At 38.7% G+C, this 22450-nt stretch overlaps 1 protein-coding gene across 4 annotated transcripts in view; it reads right to left on the bottom strand.

Moving 5' to 3' along the window:
- Positions 1 to 22450, bottom strand: part of LRGUK (leucine rich repeats and guanylate kinase domain containing) — a 118278-nt gene that overhangs the window by 75113 nt on the left and 20715 nt on the right. For 3 of the 4 annotated variants that reach the window (XM_067747060.1, XM_067747057.1, XM_067747058.1), the window contains 3 exons: positions 21081 to 21181; positions 17368 to 17449; positions 7741 to 7865 (listed from right to left, as the gene is read on the bottom strand). In XM_067747060.1, the coding sequence (XP_067603161.1) occupies positions 7741 to 7865; positions 17368 to 17449; positions 21081 to 21181 (308 nt within the window). The remainder of the gene's footprint in view (positions 1 to 7740; positions 7866 to 17367; positions 17450 to 21080; positions 21182 to 22450) is intronic. The other variant, XM_067747061.1, reaches the window with a different exon arrangement.

Here is a 22450-nt window from a genome sequence, read left to right as displayed (position 1 = left end):
AAGCTTAATGGCAGCATGGCTCCAAGCTTATCTTTAGAAATGTAAATTTAATGCAATTCTTTCATCACCATCACAGAAAACCACTTGAATACTGTAACTCCCACATACACTCTGTTTTCAGAAATATTCTGAATATAGTCATCTCATATCATGAGGACTGTAGTAGTCTGGTACCTGCCTCCACTTATTCATACTCTTGTACAGTTTCCACCTCTTGAATCCAGGATAGACCTGTGACCTGCCTTAACCAAAAGAATACAGCAGAAGTGTCCCGGTTCCAAATCTAAGACTTAGGAAGGCCTGGCAGCATCTCCTCTTGTGTCTTGGAGCCCTAAGCTGCCATGTAAGAACTCTAGCCACTCTGTGGGAGAGAATCTGCGGAGAGGTCACCTGGAGAGGAGCCCTGAGACTCAACAGAGAGGAGAAATCCAGCCATTGCAGCATCCTGGCTGAGCCCAGCCCCCAGCCAATCTGCTAGCTGGACGTGGCAAGACCAGCAGAACCGCCCAGCTGGGCCCAGCTCAGATTACAGAACTGCTAGCTAATAAAATGGTTAACTAATAAATTTCTCCATGCCACTCCACATGGGGTGGCATGTTCTACAACAATAGATGCATAAACAAAGTTCTTAAATAATTCACACGTAAGCATCTTCTTAGACAATACCATGAAACAGAGAAAGATATAAGACTTAAACACTGTTCTTCTTCCCAACCCCCCTGTACCCATAACAACAAATTATAGTGATAACAATAATTTGTATTTTCTTGTACATTTCCCAACATTCTCAAAATTCCTTGGGTTCTTTAGCCTTTGAGGTATAAAACTATGCCACAGTAAAGTTAAACTTTGAGTTGAGAAGCACAGTAAAGTGTAATTTTGAGATTTCAATTAATGCCACATTATACCCATCCTTAAACTTTTTTTTTGGCCACACCATGCACGCAAGATCCCAGGTCCCTGACCAGGGATCGAACCTGTTTCCCTGCAGTGGAAGTGTGCAGTCCTAACCACTGGACCACCATGGAATTCCCCCCCTCCTTAAACTTTTAAAACTTTTACTAAGCACTTTAGAACTAAAAACTTAAATTATAGTATTCTCTACCATCTATAATATTTTTCCTGGTACATGCTTCCCAAAGTATTTAATAGTAAGAGTTCATTTTCACTCAACTTTTCATAAGATTTCACTTCAATAATGAGCAAGGTTTATGTTCATTAGTATAATTCTATGGCTGTTTAAAATATATTAATAGAATGCTGATAATCTATAAAACTGGATTATAGTACATGGGGGTTCATTAAACTATTCCTTTTATTTTTATATATGCCTGAAAAATTCCATAATAAGAAGGAAAAATACTCAAAACTCCATTTGCCTAAGTCAAATTTCCTACTGTTCAAAAAAGTTCTAGAAAGTGTAATAGAAAGGGGAAAGAAAAAAACTACAGTAAACTGAACATAATATCCTTATTAATTTAACTTACTGAAATAAGACCTCAATGTCCTATTTAAAATATGCCCACATATCAAATTTATGTATAATACACCTCTTCCCCAAAGACCTTTGAAGTGCTGTAGATGTGGAAGATGAACTGTAATTCTTCTTTAGAGTGTCTCTGATGGCTTTCAAAGTGGTAGATGCACAAGAACAGACTGAGGCATAGAAAAGTTTAATTACATAACCTGTGGTCATAAAAGAAAGCAGAACTGAGAAGTATTACGAATCAGAATTTCTGAGTCAAAGTTATCTATTAAAACCCTATGTCCAATGATGAAAAACTGATACACCTCTTCTCAAAGTGCACGTCTAGTGCCTGCATGAACAGTTCTTGCTTGTTTTATCATGATTAGCAGGGAAAAGGCGGTCTTTAGAGAGAAACTAAAATGAAATGAGAAATATTCTCGATCTCCCAAGTTGGAAGGGAAAAAAAATGGCTTTTACTAAGACAAAATGATTTTTGAAGTTTGGAATGTACTGTCCTTACTTGCTAAAGGAGGTGGTTGACAGAGCAGACCATAAGTGAACCACATTTCCCCCAATATTTATGGTAAAAGTTGATGGAAGAGGGACTCTCCTGTTGGCGCAGTGGTTAAGAATCCGCCTGCCAATGCAGGGGACATGGGTTTGAGCCCTGGACCGGGAAGATCCCACATGCTGCGGAGCAACTAAGCCCGTGTGCCACAACTACTGAGCCTGTGCTCTAGAGCCCGCAATCCACAACTACTGAAGCCTGCGTGCCTAGAGCCCTCTTGTTGCTCTGCAACAAGGTAAGCCACCACAATGAGAAGCCCGTGCACAGCAACTACAGAAAGCATGCACGCAGCAACGAAGACCCAACACAGCCAAAAATAAATAAATAAATTTATTTTTTAAAAAAAAGTTGATGGAAGAGAATTAACAACTGGTTTGTATGGTGAATTGTTCTTTTTTCTCTAAAATGTAAAGTGAATTACTTTCAGTAGTAAACCAACTGGATTACTGATACCACAAATCTTTTAAAAAGTATTAAAAACTATTGAAACAAATGAGTATCATTTTATTTTATGAACTTTATTAATATATGGAAAAGAAAACCTTCCTATTCTCAAAAAGTTTAAGGAAAATGAATGATGGCATATTCTGTATTTTCTAGTTCATTTTGGGTGATGAGGATGGGGGTTGGGAACAATCCACCTAATCTACTTATAGGAAAAATAAGTCTTTTATGCTTCTTCTAAAAGCTACTTGAGATGAAATTATCAACACAGATTATTTATTTAGTTATTGAAACAAAGTCTTAGGATGAAAGTGCTATGTGATGTCATTCTTAATAATCAGTTCAATTCTCATTCCCTTAAGCACACCCCCAATCTCTTTCCACATATCATGCTCCACTTAAAGTTAATGGGAATGCCAATGCAAAAAGATATGTAAATAAAAGGATAAGGTTCTAACAAGCTGCAAATTAAATAGAATATACTGCCAATAATCCTTCAAATTATCATAATTTTAGAATGTGACTTTCTTTTATAATTTTTAAATTTGCAATTCAGCCTACCAAATTCATTTTCATTTATGCTTTGCTTACATGCTTTAGTGGACAGAAAACAGAAAAACTCAAGGAAATTATTAAACCTTTCCATGCTTCATTTCCAACCTCAGTACTGGGAACCAGTACTTTACCCTCACCTAACTCATTGTAAGAAGTGAAGGCTCTTGAAAAAGCACTTCAGGCTTAACACATAGCCAACCTTCAGCTGTCTGTGGTTAAATTAGACAGGAATTGTACATTGTATATGTCAAAAATCTGCAGATAACCCAAGATGTCATTTCAAACAACAATGTTCGGGGCTTCCCTGGTGGCGCAGTGGTTGAGAGTCCACCTGCTGATGCAGGGGACACGGGTTCGTGCCCCGGTCCGGGAGGATCCCACATGCCGCGGAGCGGCTGGGCCCGTGAGCCATGGCCGCTGAGCCTGCACGTCCGGAGCCTGTGCTCCGCGATGGGAGAGGCCACAACAGTGAGAGGCCTGCGTACCGCAAACAAACAAACAAAAAAAACAACAATGTTCAACACTCTCCTGTGGGATAGTTCACGTAAGAAATAAGCTACTAGCCTCATGGCTTAAAATCCCCCCATCCACCTCATGACAGATATAATAAAGAATCCCAAAGCCATCCAAGGGTAAGAAGTGAGAAGGAGAAGGAAAGGAAGAAGAAAGAATCCTAGATAATCTACAAACTATATAATCACCCCCAAACTAATGAGCTAGACTGTTATTTCAAAAATACTGTATATATCTTTGGAACAACTATGATCCTGCTGATTTTAAAGTAAATTGTATTTTCATTCAGTCAGAGTCACACTGTCATACAGCTTAAGAAGCACGCTCTCTATAGGAAAAACATTAAAAATTTTAACTTCTTGATGGGAATTGTTCATTTATTCTCAGCAGTAATTCTGGTTTTCTAGAATGGGAAACTGGCACATAGTGATGTAAAAGGACTGCCAAATTCAGTGCCCAGTGCTTCACTTGAGAGCAATGAAGTTTCAACTGCAATAAATATTATGTTTAAATATGTTTAAATGTTAGTTCATCAATAAGACATTAAAATATATTCTGTTTTTTAACATCTTCAGTGGAGTATGATTGCTTTACAATGGTGTGTTAGTTTCTGCTTTATAACAGTGAATCAGCTATACGTATACATATAGCCCCATATCTCCTCCCTCTTGTGTCTCCCTCCCACCCTCCCAATTCCAGCCCTCTAGGTGGTCACAAAGCACCGAGCTGATCTCCCTGTGCTAAGCGGCTGCTTCCCACTAGCTATCTATTTTACATTTGGTAGTGTATATAAGTCCATGCCATCCCTCAATTCATCCCAGCTTATCCTTCCCACTTCCCACGTCCTCAAGTCCATTCTCTACGTCTGCGTCTTTATTGCTGTCCTGCCCCTAGGTTCTTCAGAACCATTTTTTTTTTAAATCCATATATATGTGTTAGCATACGGTATTTGTTTTTCTCTTTCTGACTTACTTCACTCTGTATGACAGACTCTAGGTCCATCCACCACATTACAAATAACCCAATTTTGTTTCTTTTTATGGCTGAGTAACATTGCATTGTATATATGTACCACATCTTCTTTAACCATTCATCTATCGATGGACACTTAGGTTGCTTCCATGTCCTGGCTATTGTAAATAGAGCTGCAATGAACATTGTGGTACATAACTCTTTTTGAATTATGGTTTTCTCAGGGCATACGCCCAATAGTGGGATTTCTGGGTCATATGGTAGTTCTATTTTTAGTTTTTTTAAGGATCCTCCATACTGTTCTCCATAGTGGCTGTATCAATTTACATTCCCACCAACAGTGCAAGAGGGTTCCCTTTTCTCAACACGCTCTCCACCATTTATTGTTTGTAGATTTTTTGATGATGGCCATTGTGACCGGTGTGAGGTGATACCTCACTGTAGTTTTGATTTGCATTTCTCCTATGATTAGTGATGTTGAGCATCCTTTCATGTGTTTGTTGGCAATCTGTATATCTTCTTTGGAGAAATGTCTATTTAGGTCTTCTGCCCATTTTTGGATTGGGTTCTTCGGTTATTTTTGACATTGAGCTGTATGAGCTGCTTGTAAATTTTGGAGATTAATCCTTTGCCAGTTGCTTCGCTTGCAAACATTTTCTCCCATTCTGAGGGCTGTCGTTTTGTCTTGTTTATGTTTTCCTTTGCTGTGCAAAAGCTTTTAAGGTTCATTAGGTCCCATTTGTTTATTTTTGTTTTTATTTCCATTTCTCTAGGAGGAGGGTCAAAAAGGATCTTGCTGTGATTTATGTCATAGAGTGTTCTGCCTATGTTTCCCCCCAAGAGTTTTATAGTGCCTGGCCTTATATTTAGGTCTTTAATTCATTTTGAGTTTATTTTTGTGTGTGGTGTTAGGGAGTGTTCTAATTTCATTCTTTCACATGTAGCTGTCCAGTTTTCCCAGCACCACTTACTGAAGAGGCTGTCTTTTCCCATTGTATATTCTTGCCTCCTTTATCAAAGATAAGGTGATTATACGTGCGTGGGTTTATCTCTGGGCTTTCTATCCTGTTCCACTGATCTATATTTCTGTTTTTGTGCCAGTACCATACTGTCTTCATTACTGTAGCTTTGTAGTGTAGTTGAAAGTCAGGGAGCCTGATTCCTCCAGCTCTGTTTTTCTTTCTCAAGATTGCTTTGGCTATTTGGGGTCTTTTGTGTTTCCATGCAAATTGTGAAATTTTTTGTTCTAGTTCTGTGAAAAATGACATTTGTAGTTTGATAGGGATTGCACTGAATCTGTAGATTGCTTTGGGTAGTATACTCATTTTCACAATGTTGATTCTTCCAATCCAAGAACATGGTATATCTCTCCATCTGTTTGTATCATCTTTAATTTCTTTCATCAGTGTCTTATAGTTTTCTGCATACAGGTCTTTTGTCGCCTTAGGTAGGTTTATTCCTAGGTATTTTATTCTTTTTGTTGCAATGGTAAATGGCAGTGTTTCCTTAATTTCTCTTTCAGATTTTTCATCATTGGTGTATAGGAATGCAAGAGATTTCTGTGCATTAATTTTGTATCCTGCTACTTTACCAAATTCATTGATTAGCTCTAGTAGTTTTCTGGTAGCGTCTTTAGGATTCTCTATGTATAGTATCATGTCATCTGCAAACAGTGACAGCTTTACTTCTTCTTTTCCGATTTGGATTCCTTTTATTTCTTTTTCTTCTCTGATTGCTGTGGCTAAAACTTCCAAAACTTATGTTGAATAACAGTGGTGAGAGTTGGCAACCTTGTCTTGTTCCTGATCTTAGTGGAAATCGTTTCAGTTTTTCACCATGGAGAACGATGTTGGCTGTGGGTTTGTCATATATGGCCTTTATTATGTTGAGGTTAAGTTCCCTCTATGCCTACTTTCTGCAGGGATTTTATCATAAATGTGCGTTTCTTTCATTGATTGATTTGCGTATATTGAAGAATCCTTGCATTCCTGGGATAAACCCCACGTGATCATGGTGTATGATGCTTTTAATGTGCTGTTGGATTCTGTTTGCTAGTATTTTGTTGAGGATTTTTGCATCTATGTTCATCAGTGATATTGGCCTGTAATTTTCTTTCTTTGTGACATCTTTGTGTGGTTTTGGTATCAGGGTGATGGTGGCCTTGTAGAATGAGTTTGGGAGTGTTCCTCCCTCTGCTATATTTTGGAAGAGTTTGAGAAGGAGAGGTGTTAGCTCTTCTCTAATGTTTGACAGAATTCACCTGTGAAGCCATCTGGTCCTGGGCTTTTGTTTGTTGGAAGATTTTTAATCACAGTCTCAACTTCAGGGCTTGTGACTGGTCTGTTTATATTTTCTATTTCTTCTTGGTTCAGTCTCAGAAGTTTGTGCTTTTCTAAGAATGTGTCCATTTCTTCCAGGTTGTCCATTTTATTGGCATATAGTTGCTTGTAGTAATCTATCATGATCCTTTGTATTTCTGCAGGGTCAGTTGTTACTTCTCCTTTTTCATTTCTAATTCTGTTCATATGTCTTCTCCCTTTTTTTCTTTATGAGTCTGGCTAATGGTTTATCAATTTTGTTTATCTTCTCAAAGACCCAGCTTCTAGTTTTATTGATCTTTGCTATTGTTTCCTTCATTTCTTTTTCATTTATTTCTGATCTGATCTTTATGATTTCTCTCCTTCTGCTAACTTTGGGGTTTTTTTGTTCTTCTTTCTCTAATTGCTTTAGGTGTAAGGTTAGGTTGTTTGAGATGTTTCTTGTTTCTTGAGGTTGGATTGTATTGGTATAAAATTCCCTCTTGGAACTGCTTTTGCTGCACCTCATAGGTTTTGGGTCATCGTGTTTTCATTGTCATTTGTTTCTACGTATTTTTTTATTTCCTCTCTGATTTCTTCAGTGATCTCTTGGTTATTATAAAAATATTCTTAATAGTTGCTAAAAGTATGCCTTCCTTTCTCAGTGTTAAAGTCAATCTTTTAAAAAATGGAATTTGTGTACCAAATTAGAAAATCATTTTACTTTAGCATGAATTATTCATCTCACACACACACACACACACACACCCCAGATATGGAAAGGAGCAAACAGAACTAAAGACAATGACATTTCATGAAGGAATTAGCTCTTTATAAAACTGAAAAATCCTAACCATCATTCATATATTTACTAAGACATTAACTAGTACTTCTATAAAGAATAACAGTTTTGTTAGACTCACCAGACAAAGTATTTTGATAGGTAACATTCCTAAGCCATTAATGGTTGTGATCTTGTTCTTGGCCAAACTAAGGTGGGTAAGACTGCTACACAGCTCTAGTCCGTTGATTTCAGCTATCTCATTGCCTATACACCATGACTATGTTTAAGGAAAATGGTATTAGAAACATTTGGAAGAAAAAATGAATTAGTGTCAAATCATCATGAGAAAAATCAGACAACAGCATAAATAAAAAAGTACTCTATGCTAATATAGGATGAATGCTAAATCTTAAAATGATATTTTTTTTATATAGAAGTTAATAGTGCACCAGGTAAAATTAGTTTGTTTTTTTTAAAGGCATAGCTTTTGAGTGTGCTCAGTTGCCTTTGTGTTCATATGTGACTCATTTAATCAGTGAGGAAAAACACTTCAGAGTGGTTCAAAGCTGCCACCTTGGCAGTGTTTTTTCCTTGGTTCCTGAATGGTCTCCATGAGAAACCCTTGTACTTTTCCACAGGCAGAACTGAATCCAGGGTTGCCCTGGAGAGGCACATGCACTTTATCATCCCCATAACCAGGGAAACAGTCCGGGAGGTGTCATCTGCAGAAAATGGGTGATACTGAGAGGAATAGCCTTTTCTTCTATCTATATTGGCTTCTCTTCTCTTTATAATAAATGAGGCCTAAACTCAGCCTTCTTTTTTTCCTCATCTGTTGATTTTCTAGTTATTTTAAAACTTAACTCTTAGCTTTTGTTTTCCATCCTTACAGTCACCTAAAAGTGCAAACTCAAAGGCACCAATTCTACTTACCTCTCTCTGTCCTCAATCTTTCTGGCAAATTTCTAGGATTTAATATCACTTCTCCACCCAAGCCCAGTTTTCCCTCCCAAGTAGCCTAAGACATCACCATTTTCTCAGCCACTTGTAATCTTCAGGGCGTCCAATCATCACCAAAACCTGGCAGATTTTGCTTTAAAACATCTTTTCAAATATGTCCTTCCTTGCCATTCACACCTCTGCCAACTTAATTCAGCTTTAGTACCAATGGATACCTCTAACATCCATTTTTTCCTGCCCTCAAGTCACCTTACACACTGTAGTCAGGTTAATTTTTTTCAAAATATTGACTGGATATCATGCTTCAATTAAAAAATTCTCACAGGACGAATTCCAAATTCTTCACTCTGGCATTTAAGGCCCTTTACTTTAAGCAAAACCTATGTATCGAATTTCATCCCCCATAATAATCCAGTGAGAATGCTCCAATTCTGCCAGGTCAATCTTCTCAATACTTCTGGAATATACCCCTTGACTTTCCTAATTTTTTTAAATACTGCTTTCCTACTTATTTCTAAACCCTACCCATTCTTCAGGACTTAATTTGAAATTCCACTTTTTAAAGTTTTTTCTCTTTTTTAACATTTGCATTAAACCAACATCTTAAGTATTTCTTTTTGACAACCTCATTTCCCTACTTCTATTAGTTTTTAATTACATAAGTAAATACAGGTGACAGACTGGGCGAATATATTCACAACATACAGAGTATACAAAGAATTACTATCTAGAAAACATGAAGAATGACAATAACCCAATAGAAAATGGGGCAAGAATATATCCAGGAAATTCCCAGAAGAGCAAATCCAAGTGGCTAACATAATAAACATATGAAAAGACACTCTGCTTCACCTGTAGTCGGGAGAAAGCAAATTAAGATGCTATCCTTTGCCTATCAGTTTGGCAAACATTTTAAAGCTTTTGAAGAACAGATTCTTTCATACTACTGGGTGAGAGGGTTCATTATGGTATAGCCTCTCTGGAGGCAATTTGGCAGTGACTATTATAGTTGTAAATATCAGAGCAATTCCAATTCTTGGTATCCACTCGAGACAAACTCTTTCTTCCTCAAAGCCTTTTCTGGTCAACTTCTAACACCCCACCTATGGAGATTAATCACACAATCAACAAACTTTTTAAGAGAAAGGAAGGGATTGTAAGTATCACAGAAATGTGCATGTTGCCTCATAACTATTTGTAGTTATCCTAACTCTGCTACTTACTAGTTACGTGATGTAATTTCTCTCTGCTCAGATTTTTCATCTGTAAAATGGATACAACATCAGGCTGCCGTGAAGGCCAAAAGTTAGATCATGAGAAAAAATTTAGAAAATGTATGTGAGTGAGTTGTACAAGTACCTCACAATTATAAGGCATTGTTATCGTTACTAAATTACAAGCACATGAGGCCAAGGAATCACATCCTCTGCCTCTTGGCCAGCAGCACAAAGAGGAGGATCAGGCCAGGACTGATTCTGAAAGAACAAAGACAGAGACACAGTTTAATTAAGAAACTAAAAGCAATGATGAGAAAATATTGCCAAATGAACCAGAAATTCCTCGATTTTCCTCGCTGGTTCCAGATTCAATCTTGGAACCAATTGAATTCAATCCAATTCAATCCTGGAACCAATTGAATTCAATCCAATTCAAGCCGAAGCATAGTTCGGCTTGTTGTCAACACACATTTCAAAACCACTTTCATAAAGCTTCCTGCCAGACGAGCTCTACAAATAGACACTTATGCTCACAAACACGATTCTTCTTTCTGCTTCCATTTTCTTTGGGCTATTTAAACAATCACTCTATAGATGAAATAAAATATCCTCAGTGTAGCAATCTTTGGTAAGAAAAATTAAGCACGGAAAACTTCAAATGGCCATGTCTTAATCTAGCAGAGGAAGCAACAGTCTTTAAGTCCTATTTCAGGAGCACTAGTGTCTTGGTAGCTCAGCTTCAACAGAAACGAAGATACTCTGAATTATGACAGAGAGTAAAACAAATGCTTGTGGGTGGCTGAGTCAGGAAGCACTCCCATGGGAAGCAGGCAAGGATTAGAAAACTAGAAAACAGGAAGCTGGACACTGTTAAGAGACAATGGGAACTGAAAAGGAAAGCCTGTATACAGTAATTTTCCAAGACATTAGAGGCCGTTCCCTTGGTGCACCCGGCTTACTCTCTAGCTTTGACTAGTAGGGCAAGTCATGTTTTATGAAATTAGTATTGCAAGGGCCAAAAGGAGGAGGAATACAGATGGCCCCCTGCAATCATGGCCATGGCTTCTGCAGCTGCCACTGCCATCACTCACAGCACTGGGGCAAAGGGTGAGGAGCTGACTGAACATCTCTGCTGAGAAACAGGTTCATTTCACCGAAACCATCTCCTATTTCCCAACTCTTCACTCCCCTTTAAATTTCAAGGAATTTTAGGCACTATAAATTACAGGTGACCCTTAACAAACAGGTCTGAAATGTATGGGTCCACTTATACATGGATTTTTTTTTTTTTTTTTACTAAATACATACTACAGTGGTACACCATCTGTAGAGGTTGGTTGAATCCACTGGTGCACAACCGCGGATACAAAGGGCTTACTGTAAAGTTATGTGTGGCTATTCGATTGCTCTGGGCGGTCCCCTAACCCCCACCATTATTCAAGGGTCAACCGCAATCAAGCTCTTAAGTAAAGAGTACTTTTCACAGTGGCGCAATGGCTTCCCCTGCTAATTACTCCCATGGTCACATCATATGTGACTGCCAGCAATGCCAACAGTCAATATGCAGGACTGGTCCATCCAGAGCTCTAAATTCAGGAATACCTTTATCTCTCCAATCTCCCCTTTTCTTAAGAACCTTCATGAAATGTTACTTGCCCTTCCTCCTAACATTATTCTTTCATGTTCTTTCATAAGTCTTGGGACATTCCGATAAGAAGAAATATAATCAGATAAGCCACTAAACTGTTACAATGAATTAGCTTATTGAGTTAATCCTCTTAGGTATAGTTTAATTTTAAAAGGCTACTATCAGGAGAAAGAGACTCAGAGAACACAAGATCATCATACTGCATTCCAGCTCTAAAATTTTATGATTCTGTGAATAAATCTTTTACAGTGGAATGTTAGATCCTCGTGGAAACTGAGTGAAGGAATCCAAAGGCACATAAGCATAACTTTACAGCTAGGGAAAAGCCCAACAATATATTTTTACATTTGGGCGATGCTGTCAGCAGTTCACAGTGCTTGACATGAATTATTCACTAGTCAGCATTTGCTCTTATTCATTTGTCTACAACCATAAAATATGGGCCGGGTGTACAGAAAACAGTTACTAAGAAATAAATAGGAAATCCATCACAATTCTCTTAGTGGAAAGAACCACAATGATGACTTTAATCAAAACCAATCCTGAAGGATCTATATCACCTTACCAGTGAAAAATGTTCTTCACTATGGGAGTGAATCTCTTTAAGAAATGAAACATGCATACACTTTAAATGGCTATGTGATAAAAGTAGTAATTATTCAATGAATTGCAACATGAGAAGAACAATGGAATGCAGAAGACTAGTCTCAGCTCAACCACTTACCAAATAATATCGGATGTTTCCCTGAGTCTCAGGCTCCTCTCCCATAAAATAACAGCACTAGATGATCCCTAAAGTCCTGTCTGGATTTAAAAATTCTATAAATCACTTTTTAAAAATTTCATGATTCTATAATCATGGAATAAATTCCAATGATCAATTAATATTTATAGGTAAAGAATAAACTGCATCCTTTCTTAAGACTAAATAAATATACTAATCCTCGGCAAAGTTTATCATCTTTCGATTTGGGGTGATTATCAATTAATCATCAGTTGCCCACTTACAGAAGGAAAAAATACCATAATAAGATTAACTAAAAAAGTTGATATTTTATAGTTAACAATTCATTCTGAGGTATTAACATAATCTACTACAATCACATTGTCAGTACTACTAGCTTGATTAACTGATTTGTTTTTAATTTTAAATAACTGCTTTTAATATTGATAATTATACTTCTCTTTTAATTTTATTTTAAACAAAAGTGCAATTTTTTTTCCCTCAAATAGAAAACACAGATGCTCACTAAGGAAATCTTGAATAAATACAAAAAGTTTAAAAAGCCAAATTTCTAAAGCATTTAAAAAAGGACAAATGGAATGGCAGCAGATGAGAAAAGCATGACATTCAAGATATAACAGACAGGACTGATTAGCTTAGAGCTGTGGATCTCAAAGTGTGGTCCTCAGACCAGACAGGACTGATTAGCTTAGAGCTGTGGATCTCAAAGTGTGGTCCTCAGACCAGACAGGACTGATTAGCTTAGAGTTGTGGATCTCAAAGTGTGGTCCTCAGACCAGCAATGCCAGCATCATCCCGGAACTTGTTAGATATTCAAGTTCTCAGGTACCACCCCAGACCTACTTAACCAAAAGCTCTGGAGGGTGGGGACCAGAAATAGGAGGGTGGGGACCAGAATTCCAGGGAATTCTGATAGAGCTGGACTTTGACATTTGGTAACTAACTGTTTTCAAGGAAATTAATTTCTAAGTTTCAAATTTAAAAAAAATTTAATGAAGACAGGCACATCATTGGCCATACATGGCCTGCTTTTATTAACTTTTAAAAATTTGATGAGTATTCTTGAAACCACCACCATTCCCAGCCCAAGAAGTAGAACATTAGCAGTAAGTTACATCTACCTCTGCACACCTCTCCTGTCACGTCTTGACGGCTCCCTCTTAGAGATAACCCCTAGGCTGAATTGACTATTTCTTCTTCCCTTTCCCCTTTGGTTTTATACCTAAATTATATTTGGTTTGGAATTCCCTGGTGGCACAGCGGTGAAGAATCCGCCTGCCAGTGCAGGGGACACGGGTTCGATCCCTGGTCTGGGAAGATCCCACATACCGCGGAGCAACCAAGCCTGTGCGCCACAACTACTGAGCCTGTGCTCTAGAGCCCGCGAGCCACAACTACTGAGCCCATGCACCGCAACTACTGAAGCCGGCACGCCTAGAGCCCGTGCTCCACAACAAAAGAAGCCACCGCAATGAGAAGCCCGCGCACCGCAAGGAAGAGTAGCCCCCGCTCACAGCAACTAGAGAAAGCCCGCGTGCAGCAACGAAGACCTAACGCGGGCAAAAATTTTTTTAAAAAAATTTCTAATTAAAATTTTTTTTTAATTTAAAAAAATTTTTAAAAATTATATTTTGTTTTATTAACAGTCAACTTTACTGGTGCATGGAGATATATACAGTTTATTCATTTTCACAACTATATGATAATGCTATTGTATCAGTATACCATAATTTATTTATGCTCTCTTATCAAGGAATATTTGGGCTATTTCAATTTTTTGCTATTACAAGACTCCAGGTACACGTATGCTAAACTTCCTATATATAGGAATGAAAGTGCTAGATCATAGAAAACGTGGATGTTCAACTTTACAAGATTGCACAAAATTGTTTTCCAAAGTGGTTGAACAAATTTCACACCCGTAAGGAAGAAAAATAGAGATCCTCTTGACCTATGTGTTCTCCAACACATGGTATTTTTAGATTTCTTACATTCTGTCAACTGAATGGATATAGTCATGTTTGTTAGCCTTTCTGATTCATTTTCTATAAAATTATATTTACACATCTTCTCCCATCTTCATATCCAGGAACATACTATATTTCCCTTTAGTCAGGTCTTTAATATCCTTCAATAAAGTTTTATTATGTTCCCCCGACAGGTCTTATTCATCTTTAATAAGATACATATTCTTGTAAATGGCGTTTCAAGGTTGTGTTTTCTAGTTGCTTGTTTGTGGTGTAGAGTAATGCAATCGACTTCTGTTTATTGAAGTCATATCCACTACCTTGTGGAACTCTCAAAACTCTATTATTTCTAGTAGTTTATTGCAAGTTCTTTTTTATATTCTGTAGACAATCATATCATTTGCAAAAAATGACTTTTTCTCCTTATCCATCTTTATACTTTGCTTTCATTTCTTTATCTTATGCTGCTGAGTAAGACCTCTTAAACAATGACGGTTAGAAGTGGCAAAGGCGGTTATCTTCTCTTGTATCCTTGATTTTAAAGAGTGCTTAGAACATGTCCCCAGTTAGGGTAAAGTTTGTTTCAAATATTTTTGTTGACATTCTTATCAAGTTGAGGAAACTCCCTATTACTAGTTTACTAAAAGTTTTTATTGTGAATGAAGAATGGATTCTATTAAATTTTCTGTAACTATTGAGCTTCTATATCTATTTATCATATGATTTATTTCCCTTAATCTGTTCATGTCGTTAATGACATTTTAAAATTTTCTAATGTTAAACTACTCTTACATTCATGAGATAACCCTAACTTGGTCATAGTATATTATCTTTTTCATATACTGTCAGAATCGGTTTGCTAATATTTTGTTTAGGATTTTTACATCTATATCACAAGTGAAATAAGCCTGTCATTTTCTTTTCTCTTACTGTTCCTTGTCTGGTTTGGGTAACAAAGTAACCTCATTAAAATGAATTGTGAATATGCCTTCTATTTTAAATCTTTGAAAGAATTTGTTCATTTTTGAAAGGTCTGTTCTTGAAAGTTGGGATTTTTTGTATGCAGATTTTTAATTTAATTGATTTTAATTTGTAATGAACTAGTTTTATAGGTATAGGACTACTCAGGGTTTCTATCTCCAAGTCAGTGCTTTGGTGTATAACATTTTTCTAGGGATTTATCTATTTCATCTAAGTTTTTAAATGTTCTGGCATTAAAAAGTTGTTTAGAAATTCTTTTTTATCTCAAAGCTTTTAAGTCTTTTCAAAACTCTAATTACATAATTATACACAATATGATATGCCTGAACAGAACAAAAGGAAGAGGCATAGTTAGTACTGTTTAAAAATTAGCCTACTCTCTTTTCAAAATTGTAAGCTATCTAAGAGGTAGTTTATGAAGGGGAGCTAGTTCTGGGTGTCTGTCTTTGCATTTTTAACAACAAAGATGAGGAACTGTGCCACGGTATTTACATTCTAATTATGTGTCTATGTTCTGAATTCCAATCGGTTCTGATGTAATAAAGCTTTTTACACTTTGGAGATAAGACTCCATTGTTACATCTAAAGTCAAGTTTAAAAAACCCTGATTCTTTCCTCTGTTGACATTTACAAAGTCACAACAGTTTAGCTTTTTACATGGAAAGATAAATTTATGTAGAAATTAAGACTTTCATGATAGAAATGTTTTAAAATGCATCCTCCATTTTCAGTCCAAAATACTGTGAAGTTTTCTCTGGCAATTCCATGCTTGCACATAGAATATTTTCTGGGAGACAGAACTCCAGACTTTCGTGCCACCATTCTCACTTAGGGTACACTGAAGAATAGAAGGAGCTCTGGATGCTCAATCCCTTTTGTCTGGTTGGAGTTTAGGGGGGCAGCTGACGGCTAGACCAGGGCTCCTCAAGCTTTAATATGAACTCACATCACCTGGGGGTCTTGTTAAAAATGCAGATTCTGATTTCAGAAGTCTGGGGTAGCATCTAAGAGTCTGCATTTCTAAGAAGTTCCAGGCAATGCTCACACTGTTGGTGGTCCCTGAGGAGCATTCTTCTAGATGGCCTGAGATGAGTAGATCTCTGAGCCAGACAGCTTCTGGGCCGTCAGACTCTATCTCTTTCCAAATGAAATATATATACAGTCAAGCATAAAGTGCAGGTTCTATGGACGGGTGCCGCTAATGTGTACTACTTTTAGTTTGTCATCAAAACATTTCATTTTGATCATTTTCTCATTCGGCTACGTTCAGGAAAACTTGCTCGTTTCAAGAGCACCCTCTAAATGTCCACTAATTGCTCATTTTCACACACAAGTTCTAAAGAGAGTGATGTGATGTTTTAAGCTTTCCATCATATACAAATAAAGCGTTTTTCCTACAAAATATGTCTTCAAGAAAACGTACCTTCTGTTCTCCCCACATCTCAGCCTCATCACTAGTGTGTACTAGCTGCTGCCACATCCCTGGAATGAGGTATCCAAGGGCAATCAATTCGTTCTCCACTCTGCCCTGAAAAATCCTCAGGAGGGTAGAAAGATACTGAGAAAGAGAAGGCGCTGCTCCCTTATCACCCAGAGAACACTGGTCTCTAGGGTAAGGAAGAGATTCAAGCTCATTAAACTCACAGACCCCTTAGGGTCCAGAAGCTGGAGTGTGTCTATGTTAAGGTAGGTGCTCTGTTTGCACAGGAGCCTGGCTCATGCAACAGATATGTTCTGGAAGTTGGCTGCGAATCAAAAATTGTTGGTTTTACTTTTTTAAAATTTTTATGAAAGCGTCATTTGAGATACACTAGAGAGGACTGCTAGTTCAAGGGAGCTTAGTGTGAATTCTTTTGTAAAATAAATAATCACTAATTTTGGCCGTATCTGGATTTTCAGACACTGAATTTACATAAAATAGGGCCCCAGTTTAAGTAAATTTGAAGAAGGGAGTCGGGTAAAACAGAACTTCTTATCTGGTTCTAGAATTAAAAATAAGCCTATGTTTATCAGAAGAATGACCGTCTTCTTAGCTTTTCAGGTGTAAGATGTTCTTGGCAAGCTCTGATTTGCACTCTTACTCCTTGGTCCGTAAAATATCCTCATTCTGTGAATATCAATTCTTAACCGTTTAAATGAGTCACACATCTCTAGTAAATTGCCTATCCCGCACTATTTCAGGTCATCCAGTACACATGTATAATGGGCCTCTTAATCAAACTTTCCCCTTTAATCATTCAAAGGATACTGTCCAAAATTAGTTTCGTGAGAGACTCATATGCCGACAAATCACACATTTCTGAAATCTGGTTGTAGGAAAAATCCACCTTCTGATAAGAGAAAAAGAGCAGGACGTTACACTTTCTCATTCATCTTAACCACACAATTACCTGCACAACAAGAATGTATTTTCTGATGAGAGGTTACAATTCATAGTTGAAAATACACTCAGGCTAACATACTTCCTTTGTGTTTAATCGTTTCCTAGCTGGGACCCTCGTCTGCCCACTTTGAGGGGTACTAAAGGGGAGACCCTTCCCCGTGGCTGGCATGGACAGCCGCGCAACAGAAACGCTTTCTGTTTCTTCAGTCACTCTCCCCATTTTCAGCACTTATTTTAAACTTTCTTGATCTTCCTTCAGAGCTTACCTCAGTTTCACCCTTACTAACCACCATGTCTTCGTTTTCGCTGACGCCCAATAGCCTGTGTTCATTTAGTTTATATGCACATCTTGCTTCTGGCTTCTTTGCCTTCTCTGTTTCTGGCTCAATTTACTCTCCTGTGTCACCCCCTAAAGGCCAGAAAAGTCTTTCTTATTCAACCCTCAGGCCATACCTCGTCCACTCAGCACCCTTTCTCAAACTTGACTATCTTAGGAAAGCATTTTCAACAATATTGGTTGTTCCTACTCAAAAATATGAGAAAGAAAAACAACATTAAATAACTTTAATTATTCACCTACTGGCAAAAGATAAAAAATATATATATATTTTTAAACACTGCTTTAATGTGCTAGGCACATGGTGATCATTTTCTGGAAAACTATCAAGCAATTATATAATAAGTACTATTGTTATCTTCTTGTGCCCTTTAAAACAGTAATTTTACCTCCCCCAACCCATGCACTAAGATTATTTTTATCAATGTATTAAATACTAAATACTTTAAATACTAAAAACTTTAAATATTGGACACTAAAAAAAACTTCTTTGAAAACAGCTCAAGTGGCAAGTGTAGAAAATTGGTTAAGTTGATTACAATACAGCAACAAGACTGCATAGTAAGTAAAATACAAGTATGTGAATCATGTGAAGAAATAGAAATGTGCAAACAAATCCTGTTAAAAAAAATCGGAAACAAAATTTTATGCATATACAAATTGCAACTATGTAAAATGCATTCCATGACTTAATTAAAAAATCAGTTTGGCATGAAAAAATGAAATTTCTCATTCGCGTTTTTCTTCTATATAATAATGATGGGCTAGAAATAAACTTATAATTACCTAGGTTTACTTATAGCTGACATTTTTCCATCAACACCTTTCATTCTTGTGCCACAGCTTGTGTGTGCTCATGATACCTAGCTAACTACACACCTGTTGGGACTATATGCCAATACTGTGCCCTCCATGCACTTATGATACTGGGCTTGTTGAGAGACCTTAAAAGGGTTATGATATTGCCCTGACTCCCACTGGGAGTTCCACTGGAACCCAGAGCTTGTAAGAAGTGCCCATCAATCAAACGAACCTTCTTCACCTACTAAGAGCAAAACCATTCTAGGAAATACAAAAAGGGTACAAGTATAAGCTCCTGCTCTTTGGGACATGTATGCTTTCTTTGGTTGGTGGCACAAGGCACACAGATAATAAATGAAACATAAGCAGAGCTTTCCGAGAGGGTGAGACATTAAACACAAGCGTGATTTACTGGAAAAATGGGCTTTGGGTCTCAGACATGGGATTCAGTGCCAGCCCTGTGACCTCCCAGCAAAGGTTAAGTAAGTTATTTAACCTTTCTGTGCTTCAGCAAACTCATCTGTAAAATGGGACCATCCCAGCTGCCTCACAGTTCTATTGGGAGGATTTAGTAAGACTCTGCATTGAAAACATTGGAAGGCCTCAATCATTCCCCTCCCAGGTTCACAAAGGGTTCACTTAGGGTTCACATAGGGTTGAAGTACCTTGTCAGGGGCACTCTGGCACTTTGCAAGCACTTTCCTAAAGTTACCAATACATCTGCTCTTAATCCTCTAGGAACTTAAACACTGAGGTATCTGCCATAACGATGGAAACACATCATCATACATTTGTCCAAACCCACAGAACGTACAACACCAAGAGTGAATCCTAATGTAAACTGTGGGCTTCGGGTGATTATGATGTGTCAGTGTAGGTTTGAGTGTAACACATGTCTCACTCTGGTGGGGGATGTTGATGATGGGGAGGCTGTGCATTTGTGGGGGCAGGAGATATATGGGAAATCTCTGCACTTTCTCCTCAATTTTGCTATGAACCTAAAACTGTTCTAAAAAAAAAAGATGGGGTATCTGATTTGTTTTTGTTTACTTGTGCAGTCTTTTGGGGAGGGGGTGAGGCAAGGTTGTGAATGAAAGAAACTCCAGTCAAGTTTTTCCCAAGGAAGGGGGTCACGCTCTTGCCATGGCTGATTTCACTGGGGCTTAGGGCAAAGCAGAAGGGGACAGCAAAGGAGGGAGAATCAAGACAGCTCTGCAAGAACAATTCCTGATGACCTGGAGACCACAAGGCCCCATAATGAGGACAAATAGGCACCTTGTGTGGCTTTTCTGGATAAAGGAATGTCACCACAGCAATAACTGTAATTTCAAAGGGAAAAAACTCACTACTGATAAAAATGTAGCAATGTGAAATAAAAGAAGAAAAATTAAGAAAGATGTCTCACTGACAGTATGGAGGATGTCAGATTCTTAATTTCAAACAGACTTATATTTGTGCAAGCTCCAGCAGAATACGTTGGATCTACATTAATTTGGCTTGTAAACAAAAGAAAACTAATAGGTAATAAAAGGCAATCATTGATGTCCACTCCTTAAAACAACTTTTTAATGAAATATTTGAGTCCAATAGAAAAATACTCGTCCCAAGCTGCGGCAATGGTTCCCAAATTTCTCAGCACATTAGAGCCACCTGGGCGGGGTCTTTTAGAAATTCCCACACCCAGGCCTTACCTTGGACCACTTGAACCAGAATATCCGGCAGTGGGATCCAGGCATCAGTAGTCTTTAAAACTCTCCAGGTGATTCCAGTGTGCAGAAAATCGGAGTACCATTAATCTGTGACCTCTCTGCTTATGTGTGGTCCATGGACCAGCAGCAATGGATCATCAGGAAGGCTGTTAGAAAGCAGGGCCTCAGGCCCACCTCAGACCTACTGGATCAGAACCTTATTTTCACAAGAACGCCACGTGACCTACACACACGTTAGAGTATGAGCCACCGTGCTCCACAGCAGAGTAAACTGCTCCATCAACCACCATTCACAGAGTTTCCTTCTGCCTCAGAAATGCAAAAGCAAGTGCAGAGAAGCAAGAATGAAGATCTGAAATCTCCGCTTTCTATGGATGAATAAAGAAGGCAAAATTTAAGCCCCCAGGAAATTTTTACAGAATTTTCAGGTATAAAATTGTTCTGCTATGATAAAAATACACAAACAATAACTAGTATTTAAATGAAGCAGAGAAAAGGGAAAGAAGTTAGCTCATTGGTTTGGACACTAGGTTTTAGCAAAGCTTCCGAAAAAGATAATCTCTTGAAAGACTATCTCCCTTTTCTAAAATAAATGATACACAAATCCTTCTCCTTTTTTATTTCATTTCTCCTGTCTTATTCTCTCTGAATTCTCTTTTAGTGCTGTTTTGCTCATTAATGTATTTCACAAACCAATTAACACATGTAATTAGTGTATTAATAAAGTCTACCTTGAGATTTTTGGGTGGCTTGAAATTGAAGAATGTCGTCAGTTTATTCTGAGAAGCATTAAGTTCTAGAAGATAAGGCATACAGCTCACACAAGACAAATCTGGGGGATAAAATGAATAAAGAATAAGGTAAGTAAATAAAATAAAACTTAGACGAAGTCATTAAAAACACCATACATTATATCAGAACATTTTAAAACTATACCAGTTGGAAGCACATCTTAATTATTCCAGATGAGTGAAATGGATAAAAATAGGAATATGCAAAACACACACACACACAGTGTGGAAAAGGCACCATGAGCCCACAATTTAACCTTCTTCTCCAGGGCCGCCCACCTGTCCCATCCCCTTCTTCCATCACAACCAGGAAAGAAATGACCAAGGCCTCCTTGCGGCCCAGCTCACTCTTCCCTGAGCTGCTAACAGTCAATGCTTCAAAAATGCCAGCCTTGGGGGAGACCAAGATGGTGGAGGAGTTAGACGTGGAGATCACTTTCCTCCCGACAGATACAACAGAAATACATCTACGTGTGGAACAACTCCTACAGAACACCTACTGAACGCTGGCAGAAGACCTCAGACCTCCCAAAAGGCAAGAAACTCCCCCACGTACCTGGGTAGGGCAAAAGAAAAGAAGAAAAAACAGAGACAAAAGAATAGGGACGGCACCTGCACCAGTGGGAGGGAGCTGTGAAGGAGGAAAAGTTTCCACACACTAGGAAGCCCCTTCGCGGGCGGAGACAGGAGGTGGCGGTGGGGGGCGGGGAAGGGAAGCTTCGGGGCCGCGGAGGAGAGTGCAGCAACAGGGGTGCGGAGAGCAAAGCAGAGAGATTGCCGCACAGAGGATGGGTGCCGACCGGCACTCACCAGCCCAAGAGGCTTGTCTGCTCACCCGCAGGGGCGGGTGGGGCTGGGAGCTGAGGCTCGGGCTTCGGGCGGATTGCAGGGAGAGGACTGGGGTTGGCTGCGTGAACACAGCCTGAAGGGGCTAGTGCACCACGGCTAGCCTGGAGGGAGTCCGGGAAAAGGTCTGGAGCTGCTGCAGAGGCAAGAGACCATTGTTTCGGGTGTGTGAGGAGAGAGAATTCAGAGCACCACCTAAACGAGCTCCAGAGACGTGCATGAAATGCTACGGCTGCTGCTGCCGCCACCAAGGAGCCTGTGTGCCAGCCAGCACAGGTCACTCTCCACACCTCCCCTCCCGGGAGCCTGTGCAACCCGCCACTGCCAGGGTCCCGTGATTCAGGGACAACTTCCCCGGGAGAACACACGGCGTGCCCCAATCTGCCGCCGCAGGCGCGCCCTGCATCCATACTCCTCCCTCCCCCTGGCCTGAGTGAGCCACAGCCCCCGAATCGGCTGCTCCT

Source organism: Pseudorca crassidens, chromosome 8, assembly GCF_039906515.1.
Source record: "Pseudorca crassidens isolate mPseCra1 chromosome 8, mPseCra1.hap1, whole genome shotgun sequence".
NCBI classification, from domain to species: Eukaryota; Metazoa; Chordata; class Mammalia; order Artiodactyla; family Delphinidae; genus Pseudorca; species Pseudorca crassidens.
This window is presented reverse-complemented; position numbering and strand designations above follow the sequence as displayed.